The sequence below is a fragment of the Pipistrellus kuhlii genome, unplaced genomic scaffold (assembly GCF_014108245.1).
Source record: "Pipistrellus kuhlii isolate mPipKuh1 unplaced genomic scaffold, mPipKuh1.p scaffold_m20_p_4, whole genome shotgun sequence".
NCBI lineage: Eukaryota > Metazoa > Chordata > Mammalia > Chiroptera > Vespertilionidae > Pipistrellus > Pipistrellus kuhlii.
This window is the reverse complement of record NW_023425540.1, coordinates 40480347-40500807: the sequence shown is the minus strand read 5'-3', so window position 1 is coordinate 40500807 and position 20461 is coordinate 40480347. Positions and strand designations below refer to the sequence as shown.

General features: G+C 39.4%; 1 protein-coding gene across 2 annotated transcripts in view; it reads right to left on the bottom strand.

The window, feature by feature from the left end:
• Window positions 1-17366: 17366 nt before the first annotated feature.
• XRCC4 (X-ray repair cross complementing 4) overlaps window positions 17367-20461 on the bottom strand; it is a 159568-nt gene continuing 156473 nt past the window's right edge. For both annotated transcript variants that reach the window (XM_036409234.2, XM_036409237.2), the window contains one exon: window positions 17367-18012. In XM_036409234.2, coding sequence (XP_036265127.1) covers window positions 17901-18012 — 112 coding nt within the window. In that variant the 3' untranslated portion in view covers window positions 17367-17900. The remainder of the gene's footprint in view (window positions 18013-20461) is intronic.

Genomic DNA, 20461 nt, shown 5'->3' with positions numbered 1-20461 from the left:
TCTCTTGACTTCTAGGAGGTCTGGGCCAGGCTCTGTTATTCAGTGAGTCTGCTCATATCTCTCCCTCTCCCTGTGGTCCATGAACAGGTTTTTGTGGGATGGAGAAGAGATGTGGTTTTATGAAATGACGAATTTGTGTTCTGACTAAACCCAAATGTTTTGGTGACTGCTGGGGTGGAACCCGATAATTCTGCCAAGTTAGGATTAGTGCCAGTGCTACTTCTCTTTGTGGGGATCCAGCCCCAAATCACAGTTAAAGAGAAATAAAGGAAATCCATGATGCAAGTGGACTTCAGTTATAATAATCATCAGAAATTGTTTTCAAAGCTTCAGAGAAAGAAAGATGAAAAACCACATCAAACACACTAAGACACTATTTGTAATTTGCCTAATGTACCAAGTATATCTTTGTTGAAAACGATTTCTATTGACATGGATAAAGAGCCAAAGGAGTCCACAGATTGGGCCACATCAGGCAAAACAAACGTCCCCAGGACTTCTTTTATTTCACTTGACCACCATCTACCACACCAGTGGTTTCTTATCAGTCTTGAATGGTTTCTTATCAGTCTTGTCAGTCACAGCCCAATCTTTTGACCCTTAGAAACAAGGTAAGATTCACAAATTATTTTTTAAAGTAACCACGTATCATTTTATATAGTCAAAAAGTTGTAAAACTGCATCAAATCTGTTTTACTTTATATCTGAGGGATTTCATTGTAATCTAGTTAATTCCTAGTTATAGAGGAGAGATGAAAGCATTTAGTGTGACTAAACTATTTTGTGTATATTGTGCTTTTATTTAAATGTAGGTTAACTTTTGGAAGTCAATTGCTTTTCAGTCTGCGCAGGAGTCAACAATGTATGGTGTAGGGTTCTGTGCTGTTTGGCTCAAGCACACACATTTGTCCATACAAGATACCACTTCTGTCTTGCCACTTATAAATGGAATCTGTTCTTCTCTCTGCCTTTTCTCACTGTTTAGCAAATACCCGTTCCAACGCATCCAAAAGTTAGCAGCACCATTTTTATATATTTCCAAGATAAAAGTTTGTTCTCTTCTCAGCCCAAGTAGTTATATGAGTATGTCTTCTCTGCATTCCAGGTGATGCCAAAAGGTAACAAATGTTGATAGATAACAGAAGGCATTCCTGTTTTATAAAAAATGATTTCTCTGGGAAGTAGGTGGCATTTTAAAAAATGTTTGTGGCATCTGAGAATCCAGTCTCAAAGCAAAAATATGAGCAAAACCCAAAAATGCAAAAAGAAAAAGTTGGAAATGTTCTATTTAGATAATACCTACCAACAGAGAGATATAAAGAAAAACAAGTCCAGTCTTCCAACAAGCAAATCAAGGTCCATGACTAAGGAGCCCTCAACCACCAAAGGGCTGGGCTTTAGGACAAGGAAGGGCTTCTGTCTGGCCGAAGCCATCAACACGGGTGGGGATTATGTGAAGTTGTGTCATTTAAGAAATCCTGGGGCCCCAGGGGCTTCGGGGGAAGCACTTTTACCCTGTGGATTAGGCTGTGTATCTGCCTTATCTGGTGCTTAGATAAGACGTACCTGTGAGCTGGGCTCATTGAGAGGAAGCTGTCTTCCCAAAAGAGGTTAAGTGGCTGGCTGGAGAGAAGAGACCTGGGCTTGGGAGGTCCCCTTTATCCTGCTCTGATGTTATCTCCACTCTGCCAGAAAAAAAGTGTTGCTGGAATTACCCATCAATGGGCAGACATTTGTGCTATTTACAGTCATCTGGGGGAATGTGTCTGTCTGGGTAGCATTGAGAAACATTCACTTCTGTTTCAGAGTTCATCGTGAATGAGGCAGGTATGGGACTAATTCTTTTTGGCAGCCATATCCTGGAGGGAAAGGGCGAGCCAGAATGATCTCATAGACAAATAGCAAGGAACAGCCAGTTTTACACCCAAAGACTAGCCAGCCCCCCTTGTGACGTCTGACTTGAGCTAAGCAACCAGCCTGAGAACTGTCTTCTTGCCAGCCACTCAGAATATCATATTTAACCCCTTAGGTTAATAGATCCTGTGAGCACCATGGCATGGGGAAAATGGTACACTACCAGGTTTAAAACATAACAGCATTTAGACTGTTTTTACTCTTCTTCTCATTTAAGATGCTGGGGCAATTCTATTGGCAACTTCATATGCTACGTTGTGGGAAGGGTCGAGTCAGAGCTCTGACTCACACATACCTGCTCATCTCCTTCTGGACAGCAAATTAACCTATTCTGGGCCCTCGTACTCAGGATTCTGGGTGATAAACAGTTCCATGCTCACAGGCTGATATTCAGTCTCCCAGGAATCTATTTGTCTTAAGATAGGGCTGGACCTCACAAACTTCATTCTTAAATATAGCACATGATTTTTGTAATACTATGAAACCATCAATTTCTTTATAATATTTTCCTTAAAAGATCATATCACTATTGTCAATGGATGAAGGATATATTATTTGCCTTATATACATGGTAGGTATAAAATATATGTACCATGAATACAAAAAATATGCTTTAAAGTTTAGGTAAATATTGTTAACCTTATTATAAAGACTCTGGATGTGAGGACTAGACACTGTTAAAAAATAATGGAAGAAGGTCAAGGGACACTGTTGGAGTGTTAAATATATTCCAACACTAAATTAAGATTTTCTCCTTTGTGTGATCAGAAAGACTGAAAGAATATGGACAAAGAAATCAATTTTTTATTAGGGGACTCGAAGTAATGACGCTGGGTTAATGTACCATCTCAGTGCTGTCTCACTTTGGGATATATTTCGGGGAAGAATTTTTGGGAAATATGCTGAAATTCAAATCAGCTTTTCTATTGCTCAGTTAGACCATGAGAAGAGAATTTGAGATAAGGGTAGATGTTGCTTTTTCTCCACAGTCAATTCCTTTCAACACTTAATATGAACTGTGGGTGCAGATATTTCAGGTAGCTTATTCTCTTATTGGTGAGAAAAGAGAAATACATTTCAAGCAATTAACTACAAAAGCAAATCAACTCTCAATTAAAGGAGCATACTAAGTACCTGGGTTTGGGCTCCTCCGCAGGAATAAAGCACAAAAGGCTGCCCCCTAAAGGCAGGCAAGTTAGAAACAAGAGCCACATCTGAATAGAAGCAGCACACCCATCATGCCTTGTTGGGCTCAGGGCATAGCAAGCAGAAAGCAAGCAGAAAGAATGCTGGATTTCTACCCTGACTTTGCCCCTCCATGAAGTCTATCAATGTTCAAAGGAGGGAGAGAAACCCTACTCAGAATCCTTTGGAAAATGGTCCTGTTTTCCAAGATCTGACAGTGGGTGTCCTGCTGATTCTTTTTAGTGCAAAAATAAACACTTTTGTTGTTGTTGTTGTTGAAACATTGTGAATGTTTTTTAAAAAAACATATTTATAATACACATAATTATTAAGATGTTAAGGGAAATGTTTTGCCTTCTGTTTTAAATCATCATCCAATGGCTTTCTACATGTTTTCTAGCAAATCACAATAGCAAGAGCCCAACTTTTTTTTTTTTTTTTTTTTTTTTTTTAATAAGAGGACTCTGCCATGCAATACATTATACTTTCGATGTGTACAGATTGAGAAAATACATTACGATCAAAGGCTGCTATTAATTCAGTGGAGCAAGCGAATTTGTATTTTATTCATCACCTCATCTATAGACATTTCAAAAAAGAGTCCTGTGTGTGCATTTGACATATTGTTTGTTTAGTCTATTCATGCTGAATGTGCATATGGATTTACAGACCCTTCCAATAAATTCTGCTGCCCCAGGGGGGTCCAAGACCTACTGGTTGGGAACCGAGGAACAGGACAGGCTTATGATTGATGACAATGAGTTGGGCCTGGGGCACATCTGCTGGGCTTCCATTGCTTTTATCATCCCGACCCTCAGCACTTTCTTTCTGAAACTCTGCACTCTGCTTTGTTTACTGAAAATGTTTTCTGTATAAACTTCAACAAGTTGGTTATGACTTCCCACAGTGGAAACATTTTTTTTTCTTCAGGCTAAAAAGTGGGCTGCACTTGGAATGGACACTTGCACAAGTGGGAGAAAAGTCATTTTCAACTCAAGATTCACCACCAGCTCTTCTATTTTCTCCAATGGTTATTTATTCCTTAAGCATTTGCTGCATGTCTCTTTCTTCCTTTGTGACATATGTATTTAATTAAAATAAAATGAAAGCAAAAGGATTTCTTGCATCCCAGTGTACTGTTTCCCTTTATGTTGTTTTCCAACCAGCCAACAAAATCTACCAATCAAGTTACTTGCTGTACAAAGCATATAGCTCAGTAACATTGTAAACTTACTTTCTGAGTGCTTTTTGGGATTTTAATTCATTTGTCTTAGCAAATTTTATGAGTTTGTGATTTAAAATGTGGACTTTGCCCAGTTGTACTGTTCTTTTGGGGGGTTGCCTTTGTGGGATCTGAAGGACAGTTCTGACTTTCTTAAACAGTTCTTTCAATATTTCATGTACACATGTTCCTGTTGTCATCTCCTCTCGCTCCTGCATCTATCATGACTTCCTTTTATCAGGGCACAACTTTCCAATAATCTTGTCTATTTGCTGCCCACATATACTCATGTCCTAGCCAGTTTCAACCAACTCCATTCTGGCTTCTGTCCTCTAGCTCGGCTGAAAGCCTGCTTTTGTCACAATCATATTGTCACAATCCACTTTCATATGGACCCAATGGTCACTTTTTTGTTCTCAGCTAATGTGCTCTCTAAGATGCATCTAACATGTTGACACTTCCTCTCTTTAAATAGTTTCTTAAGTCTATTTTCTTATAACCTTTTATCTATTCATTGAGGAAGACTGGTTCTGGGTATAGAGAATGGAACTGTGAAATAGGGAGGCTGTGTTTTTGCCTCTGAATAACAGTCTGGGAGAGACAGAGAAGCAATATGCAATGACAGTAGAGTGTGTTGAATGTTATGATGGAGAAAATACAGGGTTAAGAAAGGACCTATAAGAAAAGCTTAATAAGGATGTAGAAGGTCAGGGGGGAAATTCCTGAGAAAGTGACATTTAATCCAAACTAGAAAGGTGAATAGGAGTTAGCCAGAGAATAGAGGAAGTGAGAAAGAGTACCCAAGAAAAGGGAAGAGTAGCTGCAAGGGCCTGGAAGTAGAGCCAGCGCATGGAGAGCTGGAGTAGCTTAATGGGTTTCAGGGGAGAAGAGAGTAAAAATGATCAGTGGAGTGAGGAGCCATCATATCATGACAGGCCTTGTAAGACATTTAAGAAAATTGGACTCGTATTGGAGGCAATGAGGAGCCAATGATGAACGTGGAACCTTAAAATGACTGATGTGGGAGATAGGGTTGAGATGGGGTAACGTTCGAAGAAGAAAGATTTGTTGGGAGGCTATGATATTGATTTAGACAGCAATGGTGGTAGTGGTAGTGAGGATAGAGAGAACTGGCCACTACAGAGGAAGAAACAACAACATTTAGTGATTGGTTGAGAGCCAGGAGGGGGCCAATCTTGGTGAGGGAGATGGAAGAGTCCATTACAATATCCATGATGAAGTACACGGTGCTGCCTCTCACCAATGTGAACAGTGCCTGAGAGAGAACAGCATGTAGCTGAACGCGGAGGGAGACTACACATTCAGTGGGAATTTGCAGAGGCTCTTCAAAAACAGGGATGTGTGTGGACAAGCAGTGGGGCCTCTGAAAGGCACTGGCTCTCCTTTTCTCTCTGAGAGAGAAGTAAAGGAATGAAGAAATACTGACAATTTCTCCGTCCCCAGGAGCCTTCTCAGGGAGCATGTGTGAGTGACCCATAGTACAAGATGTGCAGAGTGGGAGTGACAGGCTTCTAAGGGGGAATCTGCTTTTCTTCTGAGCAGGAAGACACTCGCACGTCAGACAGAAGACCCAGCTCAAGATTCATGGCTCTGAGAATTGGGCTGCCAGGGCATCTGCGACAAGAATTGGACACTTAGTGTGAAAGATCACATGACTTCATCACCAACTTCTCAGCAATATCTTAAAGGGGACTCCGTGGTCACAGGGTTTAGGAGTTTAGGGGAGGTAGGGGTAGCCTGAAATAGATAAAACCTGAGCTGGGGGCACTTGTACTTTCTCAGGATCCTGGCAATGTATTAGCAATACACTCAGGTGTGGGGTCAGCAAATCAGACAAACTTGAAATGAGCATAAACAGATGAAATATAAGGAAGGAAATAGTAGTTCTTTTCATCTTAGCTTTGTTGGGTTGTACATTTTCTTTTTTTTTTAGTGGTGCATACCATTTGCAGTGGAGGCCTCCTTTCTTGCAAAATCATTGCTTTTGCAATTCAATCTGGAGTAATATATATAAAAAAAGATAATAACAAATGAGGAACTATTCTTCTGTCATTTCTAAAAAGACATTCACATGACTAGATGCTTGCTTAATGCCGAAATAGTTCTTTATTTTTTAAAATTGATTTTAGAGAGTGAACTGGAGGGAGGGAGGGAGAGAGAAAGAGAGATTGATTGGTTGTTTCTCACACATACCCTGACGAGGGATCAAACCCAAAACCTAGCATGTGCCCTGAATGGGAATCAAACCTGTGACCTTTCAGTCTATGGAACAACACTCCAAGCAACTGAACCACACTGGCTAGGGCAATGCCTGTATATTTCTAACAACCTCAGTTGAAAAAAAAAAAAAAAAAAAAAATATATATATATATATATATATATATATATATATATATATATATATATATTTACATTTTTAAAAATATATTTTTATTGATTTTGTACAGAGAGGAAGGGAGAGAGATAGAGAGTTAGAAACATCCATGAGAGAGAGTCATGGGTCAGCTGCCTCTTGCACACCCCCTACTGGGGATATGTCCACAACGAAGGTACATGCCCTTGACCGGAATCGAACCCAGGACCTTTCAGTCCCCAAGCCGACGCTCTATCCATTGAGCCAAACCGGTTTCGGCCAGTTGAAATATTTTTACAACTCTGTGCTGTTAGCTGAACAAAAATGAAATAATTCAAATATTGTAGTCTAAGGGGGGCATTTTTTATTTGTTTTCAACATGAGTTTTTCAGTTTATTTTCCCATTATCATCATCAAGTCCTATGTCTCTCTCCATACTATTTCTTTATATAATAATACAACCTGCCTCATCAAAGGCTAATACACTATTAATGAAGTATATTTCACTGCTGGCAGTCTGTTAGGAGTTTCTAGAAAACTATATTAAGTATATCTTTAGAAGTGAAATTTTTTTCTGAAAATGAGCAAACTTATTCTAAGAACTATGGCAGGATCTACAGGATTGGAGCTCATCAGTGACCTGAATTTCTGTAAGTGGACACGGTCAACATCTCAAAAAAAAACCCCTTCACAAGGGTGCCAACTCCCTTCTGCTCTATGCGTCATTGTTAGCCACACCAGGGAGTGATTTAGCTCAGTTTACAAAAAATGCAAGTGTAGTGCTACCCTCAGGGGAGTGTTTAGTCAGTCACCATGCCTCTTCATCATACTGCACCCATCCTTTCCTGTGTAGCCGCTCTGGCTAACCTGGCAGAGGCAGTAGATTAACACTAACAACCCCACACCCATAATGCAGCTCTTCTTGCACACCAGGCACTGTGTCAAACCTTGTTTCACATGATCTCATTGAATCCTCAGAACCACCTGCAATGTGAAATTATTGGCTGCGTTTTAGAAATTACAAAACTCAACTTCAGGGAGAGGAAGAATTTCCCAAAGGTCACCCTGAACAGGGGTTTTAACTCAACTCTTTGACTCTTCAATCTGTTTCTTAGTCACTAGCCTGATGGCTTGCAAACTTTGTTCCCCAAGGATGAGGAGGCAGAACTCCAGGATCCTCCTACCCCAACCATAGCAACTCTTCCCGTGATGTTTTATATAAGGAAGTTTTGGTATAGAACTCACGGAAATAAGGTTCACAGCCACGTTTTAAAAACTGTGATGCTCCTGCGTTGGCTGTGTTGTCTCTGTGCAGCCTATGAGCCAGCTGGAGATCTACCCATAGAACCCAGAATTGCTGCACTGTGCACTCTTGTGCCACAGACAATTGTCTAAAAGAACAACTCCTGCCCTAGCTGGTTTTGCTCAGTGGGTAGAGCATCCCAGGTTCAATTCCAGTCAAGGGCACATGCCCTGGTTGTGGGCTCGATCCCCAGTGGTAGGTGTGCAGGAGGCAGCCAATCAATGGTTTTCTCTCATCATTGATGTTCCTGTCTCTCTCCCTCTTCCTTCCTTTCTGAAATCATTAAAAATATATATTAAAAAAAAAAAGAACAACTCCATTGGTTGGCTATGAAGTGTACAATCTTATGTCAGTAACTCTGGGGCTAGATCAATGAAGGCCTGTTAAACTGATCACATGACAAGACAAAAGGAAACACAGTACAAGTTAACTCGCATGTGTGTTTGGTCTCAATTATCAGCTATGTTGTTATTAAAAAAACTAGTGGCCCGGTGCATGAAATTTGTCCACATTAAAAGGGGATTAGTTAGAGGAAATATTTTAATATTGCTATTTGCCCTTTCTCTATAATAGAAGTGTCAGAATGAAAGAAAATTAGTAAAATTTATACGAAAATCTTCTCCTGTTAGAGTGTGGGGCCTGCCACAGGACCCAGAATCAAGTCCCCACCTACCCACATGCATCTCAAAATCGCATGAGACCCAGACCCAGCCGTGCTCCCCCCCCCGCGCCCCTCATTGGGCTGGATCCAGAACAGGCTGGTCCCAACTTGTTAAGCCCCCCCAGGGTGGGGGTTGTGGCCTGAGGTCCCCCGTCAAGCCCCACAGGAGTGAGGGGGTGCACAGTCTCAGGGCCCTGCTGATTGCTCGTTAAAGCTCATTATGGGAACTCAGCATCCACTGTGGGTGCAGCCATCTTGTGTTATAGAAACCCCTGCCTCAGCTGTGGATGCCATGATCGTTGTGGTGGAGTGATGGTCAATTTGCATATTCCCTCTTTATTATATAGGATGTCCCAAAACAAGAACCATGAACAGGTATATTTTGCTTGTAGTAAGGCTAGAAATAATTACAATAGTAGAGCCCTACTGAAGAAATAAAGTGGGACAGATGAAGAAAAATATATATATGTTATGAGAAGGTTCTGACTCATTGTAGAGTGTATTTGAAGGGCAGCCAATCAGATCTAATTTCTTATAGGTCACTCTGAGAAACTCATAGTGAGTCTCTTTACGTTTTTTCCTAAAGACAGTTCTACAGTTAGAAATACATTAGTCTTCATCCTAGGGACAGCTACCATTTCACAATTCATAAACAATGTTTGAGAGTTTATTTTATTAATATGGCACAAAACATTTTGGATTTGAAGCATTCCTATTATCTAATAGATAAAGGAAACCCAGATTATGGAGAAGTAATGTGCATAAACCATACTCAGCAAATCAGGTGCAGTATGGTTTTCTGCATGAGACTGTACTGCAGACTTTTGGACTAAAGGCAGAAGCTGAGAAATCTTCTATTTTGAGGCTGCAAGTAATTTTTTGTATTCCAAGAAGCCAGACCTAGAGCAGACAGCCTTTGTATTCTGGGAAAACCAATCAAATATGCCTTTCAGTTCTGAAAAAATAAAGTACAGAGTTCTCTTTTTCTGTAGACACTCAGTCCAAGGCAGGAAACTTTCCTTTTTCTTTATAAGTATTTATGCTGCCATCATTACCATATTATTGTTTATTGTAAGGGAGACCCTCTCAGAGCATATAAACCTATGGTGTGTGTGTGTGTGTGTGTGTGTGTGTGTGTGTGTGTGTGTAAGCATTTGTGTTTATGTGTTCTTTTCTCATATGCCAAGATCTTAGCATCAGAGAATCCAAAAACTGAAGGAAAGTTGAGTATGTCTGAACCTGATAATTTCTAAAAGGTCTTGACTGGGCTTGGAACAGCTTACATTGAACAGCAGATGCCCAATACTTGGTGTAATAAGTAATTTAATAGCCTCAGCTTGATACCTGATATTGAACTATTTGCCTGCTGCAGTCTAGTTAATGCCCACACTGAGGCAGGGTGTGGGGCTTCCCTTGGAGAATGAGCACAATTGATCTGGGAAGAGGCAGATCCTAGGATGTTAATCATGGCCCAGGAAGCTGGCTTTCAGATGAGAAGATCATTTTCTTTTTCTCTTGGAGCCTCATGATGCTTGGGCATTGAGGGCTATGCTTATGTGTGTGCTGAGAGGTATGTGTTGATAAGCTGGTTCTGATAACATGGCCATATGATAGTGGTGACTCCTTGTAGGTCTACTGCTGTCAATGAAATTAGTCAGTGTGGCACATTTCCCTCTGATCATTCCTAATCTTTTGGGTTTTTATGCAATCAGGGTTGCAGTGTGAATAAGAAGACTGTGGAATGATCATCAAATTTAGCAAGATGGAGGTCACCAAAGAGCCTGATGAAACTTATTTAAAGTACTAAGAGTCTGGTCTCTGCTGTGCTATGGGAAGTCAAAGAAGGCTCGATGCCCCCTTTTGGGATGAGCAGCATAATGGGGCAGCAGAAGCTTGAGGAAACCCCTTCTAAAGAGACAAAGAAGTGCACAGTGACCCACAGAAGGAGCAGAGACCTAAGGTCTGAGCCAGATGATGGGCTGAAATGAAAAACAATGACTAGGATGGACATGGAGGGAGAAGAACCCAATAGTCACAGAGGGTGAAGGTTCAGGTCTTTACTTCAGATATTTAAAGTTAATCTGAACATGAGGATGCAAATATATTTTCAAGATAGTGATTTCCTTTCCTTTGGATATATACTCAGAAGCAGGATTAGTAGTTCTATTTGTAATGTTTTGAAGAACCTCCACCATTTTATTGGGTCGGCAGCTAAGTAATTGCGGGTTTCACACACATATGGCTTCAGTTGAATTTTTAGGTTTGCAGACGTAGTACAAATGTAAAACACATTTTGTTATTTGGTAGTTGGCTATTCAGCTGTTAATCAGTGAAAAAAGTTTTTTGATCTGTTTTGTAGTTTTCGTTTGGCGTTCGTTGAAAAATGGAAAATCAAAAGGAACATTTTCGTCATATTTTGCTTTTTTATTTCCACAAGGGAAAAACGCATTGCAAGCTCATAAAAAGTTATGTGCTGTTTATGGTGACGAAGCCTTAAAAGAACGGCAGTGTCAAAATTGGTTTGCCAAATTTCGTTCTGGTGATTTTTCACTCAAAGATGAAAAACGCTCTGGTCGTCCAGTTGAAGTTGATGACGCCCTAATCAAAGCAATAATCAATTCGGACTGTCACAGTACAACACGTGAGATTGCAGAGAAGCTTCATGTATCACATACATGCATTGAAAATCACTTAAAACAACTTGGCTATGTTCAAAAACTCGATACATGGGTTCCTCACGAACTGAAAGAATCACAGTTAACACAACGCATTAGCAGCTGCGATTTGCTAAAGAACCGTAATGAAAATGATCCATTTTTAAAACGACTGATAACTGGCGATGAAAAATGGGTTGTTTACAACAATATCAAGCGGAAAAGATCGTGGAGCAGGCCAGGTGAACCAACTCAAACAACATCAAAAGCTGATATTCATCAAAAGAAGGTTTTGTTATCAGTTTGGTGGGATTACAAAGGAATTGTCTACTTTGAACTCTTACCACCCAACCGAACGATCAATTCTGATGTCTACATTGAACAACTAACGAAATTAAACAATGCAGTTGAAGAAAAGCGGCCCGAATTGACAAATTGAAAAGGTGTTGTATTCCATCATGCCAATGCAAGGCCACACACATCTTTGGTCACTCGGCAAAAATTAATGGAGCTTGGTTGGGATGTTTTGCCACATCCACCATATAGTCCTGACCTTGCACCATCTGATTACTTTTTGTTTCGATCTTTACAAAACTCCTTGAATGGTAAAAATTTCAATAATGATGATGATGTCAAATCGTACCTGATTCAGTTTTTTGCTAATAAAAACCAGAAGTTTTTTGAACGTGGGATTATGATGCTGCCTGAAAGATGGTAAAAGGTCATTGATCAAAATGGGCAATACATTACAGAATAAAGTTATTTAGTTCCATGAAAAAATTGTCTTTGATTTTCTTTTAAAAAATCCGCAAGTACTTAGTTGCCGACCCAATACATCATGTCTGAAGAAATTTACATTCCAACCAACAGTGCACAAGGGTCTGCTTTTCTCCACATCCTCATAGCCCTTTATTTGACTGGTAATCCCATTGCCTTTGAGCAGGTTGGTCACAGGAAGCATATTTAGAAACAACTAGAGGCCCAGTGCACAAAATTTGTGCATGGGGAAGGGGTCCCCTCAGCCCAGCCTGCACCCTCTCCAATCTGTGACCCCTCAGGGGATGTCTGACTACTGGTTTTAGTCACCCCTCACTGCCTCCCTGCTGGCCTGATCGCACCAAACCCCCCCCCCCCCCCCCGGACCTAATCACCCCCAACTGTCCCCCCTGCTGACCTGGTTGCCCCCAACTGCATCCCCCCACCAACCTGGTCACCCCTTACCGCCCCTCCTCATCGGCCTGGTTGCCTCTTACTGTTCCTCCTACTGGCCTGGTTGCCCCAAATTGTTCCCCTCCCCTACCGGCCTGGTTTCCCCACACAGCTTGTTCAGTCGTTTGGTCCTCCCTCACTAACCCACTGCTGGCTTTGTTGTAGGGAGACATCTTGTGAGGGTATGAAGGGAAATTTACACAATACCTCTTCATTATATAGGATAAATGGTATTTCCTGAGGTGATGGACCTCCAATCTAATGGCCACTGAGTGCAAGTCTCATGAGCCATAATGCTTCTTGCACACGATTTTGTGAATATCCAGTGCAGATTTTACCAAATAAGGCTCTTTCTGCATAAAGGCTTCTAAAGCACTGCGGCCGGCAATTTGAAAAAAAAACAAAAACAAAAACAACAAAAAAAACTGTGTTAGCCTCTCTTCACCTTTTCCTAAGCTTTCACCTCTGGGTTTTTGTTAACATTTAAAAAAGATATTTAAAACTGCACTTCAGCCACCTTGTAAAATGAAAGAGCACATTGTACAGCCACCAAAGGTACACGTCAGTGCTTTTATCAAGTTCAGGGTCCTGTTCTGCTGCACTAATTGGAACCATGTGTTGAAAATGCAGGACAGGATTTTCAGCTGTTCTTTAATTAAACGGAATAAAAGCTTACATTTCTTTATAGCGAGAGGCTGCTGTGTTACTCCATTAGCAGGGTTGGTGGGTGATCCTGAGGAGGAATACTGGCTCCCCAGCCAGGGCCCCAGGGACACTGATAGCTGGCTTTACTAGTAATATTTGAGACATTGTCAGTGGTTCTATGTTATTATTTAGCCAGGACCACAGAAGGCCTGGTGGCACATGCCTCTCTCATAAGGAGATGAAGAGAAGTGATGAAGAAACCAATTATTTTCAAGTGTACTGGAGTTGACTCATGAAGATTTTTAAATATTCTTATAAAGTTCAGTTATTGCAAAGATCATCAGTGAAGGGGGAAAAAAGGCCTCCAGTCCACTTGCCCATTGAAATCTGTGCAGAAATTGTGGCAAATATGTGTCTACTACAAAGACTGTAAGAAATATCGTCTCAAGTTTTCTGCTGAAATATGAAAAAAATATAATTTGATTAAAAAAAAAAGTGATATTTCTGCCACTTTATATTGGGGAGAGGGGCAATAATCTATCACTCTTACTATCCTAGGATCAAAATCCCAAAGAATAAAGGTTAGTCCACAAATGTATCCGTTCAGGGCTTAAGCCCCTCTTTCACAATGCCTTACCTTACTAACATCTATTGAGTGGCACCGGTATAGTGACCTGCACTCCCTCCCTGTCTTCCCAAGGTTGGGAACCAGAGCTGGGCCCTCTGCACCCAGTGCTGAAGCCTTTGGGAAGAAATGTGCATTCTGCTTCCAACACAACAGTTGTACCCACAGCTTCCAGAAAGAGGTACAAGGCCAGTGCAGATGAGGACAGCGACAGCAATCCCTCTGAAGGTGAGTATGAGCAGCATTCTGCAGGAAATGGGTGCCCATGTGCTCACTCAGAATCACTCACCAGTCCTGCTAATAGCATGGATAAATGCTTCTCTCTTTCGCTCTGGGGTGTAAGGTTCAAGATATCTTTCAGAAGATCCTCGTGGGGTGGAGCATGCACCAACCATAGAGCTGGCTGCCTTGATAAGGCCTCCCTACACTGGCTTTTCCCCCTTTCCTTTTATGGTTTCTGTCCAGCACTCCCCCTGTCACACTCCCAAATAAATGGACCGTATGCAAGCCGTTGGCTTAGGTTCGGCTGCTGGAGAAATGCAGAGCTAGACCAATTCCTAGGAGTGTCTTGTATGAGCAAGTTCCATAAATAGTCTAATCTACCTATAATTTATTTGACTGGGCTGTGTTGTTTTTTCAGAAAGAAATTAAGTTGGAGGCTGTCTCTAAATCAAAAGTAGGTGGTTCAGGACAGGTCTATATTCTGTTTACTGAAACAGTGGCCACCAGAATTGTTCCTGCACTTCATAGGCATAGCTACTGTCAAGATGGGTGCAGAGCTCCAATCTCTCCTTCCTTTCCTAGAGAACCAAGAGCCTGTAGGGACAGAGACCCTCACTCAGAAAGTATGGTTCTCTGTGGCACTATGAGATCAAAGTTTAGGATGAGGGAAGAAAGATCAACATAAACAAAATTCATGTTGAATATTATTCAAATAGAAGAGAGGAAAATCAGAAAATGAGGACAAAGGTTGGTAAAAGAGAGGACGTGTGCGTTATTTGAAAGGGAAAAATGAGTAGAATATAGGCTGGAGAGTGTTTTAATTTGAGTTGGTCAGAATTGGGAGTCAGAATAGGAGATGGTGGGTGGTCAGTTCTGAAGCAACCACAAAATGCTTGTTGTAATTTTCAAGGTATCCTTTTCCAGTTATTAAAATGCAGAAAAATCATTCAGGTTATCACTAAACTACTTGCAAATATTAGAAGCTGTCAGATCAGCAGTGAAAATTTTTAAATTCAGACTAGCTACAAATGGATGCATGAATAGTTCTTTTGTGGTTCTATCACTCTTACAAAAAGTTACTATTTTTTTTTTAAATTTCCTGATTTATAGGTAAATTCATGAGGCCTTACATGAACTTAGATGTTAGCTTCATTTTATTAAAAATGAATTCTGCAGCCGAAGCCGGTTTGGCTCAGTGGTACAGTGTCAGTCTGCGGACTGAAAGGTCCCAGGTTCGATTCCGATCAGGGGCATGTACCTTGGTTGCGGGCACATCCCCGGTAGGGGGTGTGCAGGAAGCATCTGGTCGATGTTTCTCTCGCATTGACTTTTCTGGCTCTCTATCTCTCTCCCTTTCTCTCTGTAAAAAATCAATAAAATATATTTTAAAAAAATGAATTCTGCAAATAGTGCTGAGTGAAAGAATCAGACACAAAAGGACGAGGATGAGCTGGCTCTTCTAGGCAGTATCTACCCAGGGACCCTTGACTAGACTTACTGTCCATTCCCAGCTGCCCAGGACGGGCCTATGACCTGAAGTTTTCTGGGAGTCCATAACTTCCCAAGGAAGTGCCAGTCAGAATGGTGGAGCTCAATTATTATGTTATTACATAAATTAATATCACACTCCTAAACACAACTGGCCAGCACACTCTCTTCAACCTACTCCAAGTTCTCTTAACCTTTTAATTGGATCTTTTGTCTTCTGTAGGTCCTTACCCATAACTTTCCACTTATTATTCCTTTTATGCACTTATCTTACCACTTCTTGATATTACAGCTCATTACACAGTGATTTTGGGCCTAAGCCCACTCCCAATACTCCACTCTTTGAGAGTAGGCCCCAAATTTCATTTACTAGAACATAAGCTCCATGGCAACAGAATGCTCATATTATTCACTGCCACATCTAGTGCCCAGAACAGGGGCTGCCACAAATTCTTAACAAATATTTAGTGAGTGGATGGATTCATCCTTAAATTCTTTGCATGGCCCAGTTCTGTGTTTTGTGCCTACCTGATCCTTTATAAACATTTGTTGAATCAAACTGAATCAACAAAGAGCTGCTCAGCTCCAAAATACGGTTAAGTGTTTTACTTTATTTTAAAATATGTTTTTTATTGAGTTCAGAGAGAGGGAGAGGGAAAGATGGATAGAAACATCAATGATGAGAGAGAAACACTGAATGGCTGCATCCTGCTTGCCCCCAGTTGGGGATTAAGCCCACAACCTGGGCAAAGGCCCTGACTGGGAATTGAACAATGACCTCTTAGTCCATAGGTTGACGCTCAATCACTGAGCAACACTGGCCAGATAGGATGGAGCATTTTATAAGTTTGTCTGATTAGACAATTAAAAAAATAAAATAAAACTTTTCTAAAGTAATTTCTTGACCTTTTAATATTACATATATCTCTTCTGGAGATGTGACTTTTCTTTCATGAATTTCCCTAATAAAGCCTGAGCAATACTATCAGATGCCAGGGCCAAGAATTATAAATTTTAAGCTGGGAAAAAAAAACTTCAGAAATGCAATCCCATTATTGTATTATTTTCCACACAAACAACCTTAAACCTATTTTTGCCTCACCCTTTATAAATATCTGTGACTATAGTTTAATACTCTAATTTTGGAAATATCAGCATATAAGTGATATTTAAAACCACAGATAACCTAGGAAGATAATGTAAGTAATAAAACAAGAAGGCTAAAGATTTTTAGGCAAAAAAACACCAAAACAAAACAAAAACAAACAAACAAAAAAACAACTGAAGGACTTGTATACATGCATATAAGTACAACCAATGAACACAAAATTCTGGGGAGAGAGGGTAGGTATGGGACGGGGAGAGCAATGTTAAAATATGTACACAGATAATAATTTAATAAAAAAATAAAAATTAAAAAAAAAAAGTGGCCAGGAAGAAGGAACACCAATAGCATAAATTAGTGCAAAAGTCAAATGAAGAGAATGTTTACTAAGGAGAAGTGTTTGACTATCAAATGTTGCTGAAAGGATTAGTAATATGGGAATGGATCAATTTTTAGATTTATCACCATGGGGGTCACTCTGAACTTTTAGTAGCATGGAAGAAATGGAAATCCAACTGGAAAGAAGGAAGATGAAATGAGAGATTAGGAAGTAGGAACTGAATTTTTTAAAGTTGTTGCAGATGTCACTGAGGTGAATATGAAATGTGAACACAAGATCCTTGTCACCAAAGAAGGTTCCATACATGAAAAACAAATGTGTCATCAATAATTTCCATGCTTTTTAAAAAAATAAAAAGAGGGGTACATTAGCATCAGTAACCACTTTATAAAGACCTGTTAGTATAGTAAAGGAAAAAGTTAAGCTAAGTAACATATTTTATTAAGAATATGAAATCTTCAATGCATCAGAAATTGTATCATCAGATTTTAAGGTAGTTTGTGTACAAACAAAAAATAGGTTTTATACATCATTCCACAAATTAAAACACTCAGACATAATTGTTCTGAATACAGTAGTTAAAAAAACACACAAGCCTGTGTAGACATTTGATTTGTTGTATTTCCAAAATCTTCCTAGACAGGATATTAGACAGCTTATATAATACCTGTGAACTGAATAAGATAAATGTGTCCTTTGCAACAAAAAGTGAGATTTTATATAATTATAGGCATGCTGAATGAATAGTTTAGAATAATGTACCACTGTCATCAAATCATATCTTCATATACACATGTAATCCATTTTGCACAATGGTTTCAGCTCAGTGTGTATGTAATTAAATCGTAAGATGAAGTAATAGCTGCTGCTGAGCTGAAATTTCACTTTTTTCGGTTTAAAGAAATGAATAGAAAGCATAGTCTAGTGAACATCAAAGCACTTTTCTGGGACAGTTAAATCTCATCAAAGAGGTCTCCGGAACTACTGTTTTTCAGAGTCTCTAACGACATGTTGTCAGTTGAGCTGAGCTCCTTTTTCAAAGTCTCTGGTAGTGGAGGATCAAGCCTAGAGACAAAGAAAATCATGATAATTTTATTTTTAAAATATTCCACTTGGAGTAAAATAAAATTAAGAGATACATCAGTAAAATAAAAGTTAATTGCTCTTTCAGAATTGGTTTTAAAACATAAAGAAAGATGAAGGGAATTTAATTACTTTAACTGTTTTAGAATTAATCTGTTGCTATTCTGGGTCACAAAAATTCAAGGGCTACAACAACAATATTCATGATTAAGGTAAAACACACACAATAAGCTCTGTTCTCTAAGTATGTTTATGTCAAGATCAGGATGGTTTCTCAAGCCATTTCTTTAATTATTCTATCCAAATTTTCATTTCCCTTTGCCTCCTTTAAATTCTACCTATTAACATGTGTTTTTTAATCTCAATAGTAGAAAGTTCCAATCCCAGGATTTCCCTTTAGTGGTCATTTGATTATAAGTCTGTGTATATAACTAACAATGATTTCACATTTTAGCAGTTGTTGATCCATATATCTTCATATCTATACTTATAATCTACATATCTTCATTTAGTAACTAATTTTTATTCAGTTTCAGTACTGCAGTTACTACCTCAATCAACTGACCTCTCTATGTAAATATTCTTTTTGAGTCCTAGGATGAAAGGCATAGTCACTGACTGTTAACTGGTCTTAAAAACCAGTTTTAAAAAAACTTAACCAGCTGCAGGGCAAACAGCTCAATCAGAAGGGCAGCTTTGGAGCAGCTTATACACTTGAATAAACCTTGTCAGTGGTCCTCCATGGAACTTAAATAAAATATGTTAATATTCACAACTAACGTGCCTCCAGGGGCAATTAAGACTAGGTCAAGTTGACCCAGCAATACTGAGTAATATTTCTAACTGCCAAGGCAGAGGAGCCACCCCCAGCTTGGGGTGACTGAAAGAGAAGGGCTTGAAGTCAGAACACATAGATTTGAATCCCGGTCTATTTCTTATTAACTATGTGACCTTAGGCAAGTCATTTAACCTATCTGGATTTATGTTCTCTCTCCTGGAAGACGGATATAATAATATTTGCCTCAGAGGTAGTCTAAAGCATTAATGAAAATGCTTATAACTTCTCACAAAACATTTGGAAACTATTAATATTAGCTGCTAATATTATGTAAACTACAAAAGAGCTCCTGCTAATAGCTTAATTTAAAAGAATAACCCATTTAAAATCCCCAAACATTGAGGATGCTTTTGAGATTATGAGTATTTCAAAAAGCCTGCACCCATACTTAGCTGCACAGGTTAATAAAAATAAATCATGACTGTATACAATTAATTAACCAGGGTTGGCTGCCACTAGATCTGGGGCGTGTTCTGTCTTGTCTTGAGCAAGCCAAGTTCAGACAACATCACCTTCACTGGAATTCTAAGGTGTAAGACAACTACTACCCTCTGGGAGTGCCAATGTTAAAATAACCATAAAGAGGGACACAATTATTGTGACATGCAATTAAATATTTAAAAATATAGTCCACAGGAGAATAAAATAATATAATACATTTAATTAATACATGCATAAATTTCTAATGCCAACTCAAAACACATTAAACATTTTTCTCTGGCCATAAATATCTCAAGAGTTGATTTTTCTCCTTAGTAAAACAGAGAATTGAAGTATTTCAATTAAAAAGTTAGACCTGGAAAAACCCTGTATAATTTTGTTTGCAGTCCATAGACACTGCACAACCAGAACACAGAGATCCTTTTAATTAAAAAAAAAAAAAGTATAGATTTAGACCCTTTGTTCTTAGTACCTAGTACATAATAGGTGTTCAATAAACTGCATTCAATGAATAGAGATAATTTTTCTACAGTTTTTATATCCCTGGTAAGTCAACGGAGTAAATTTAGAGTTCTTCCTACAACCAAAATAGAAGTTTAATCATTTTTATAAATAATAAATGTTTACTTTCAGACTTTTTATAAAGTCTGAAAAGTCCATCATCCTGCCTGGCCAGCATGTTTTCCCATGAATATAATATTTACTAGCCTGGAAAAAAACAGCACCACTAAAAACACAACCTAGTGGTGCAATTAAGGAGAATAAGAACACGCAAAGAAAGAAGGCAGAACTCCACTTCTGGCTATCAAGAAAAGAAGGGAAAAGATGGGCAGAAAATAATATCCAGTGTTGGAGGTTAGAGATTGCTAAGGAAGTGGCAGCCAGGAGGGATAGTTCCATCAGTGTGGAAGCAACTGTTTAGTTCCTTGCTGCTGGTGTAACAAATTATCGTAATAGAGCAGCTTACAACAATACAAATCCATTATCTTACAGATCTGGAGGTTGGCAGTGTGACCTAGAACTCACTGGCTTTTTCCAGCTACCAGAGGCCAATCTTTTCCTCCATTTGCAGAGCCAGCAATGGCAGGTGGACTCCTTACATCTCCACTTCGACCTTGTGTCCTTCTCCGAATGTCTTTCTCTGCCTCTCTT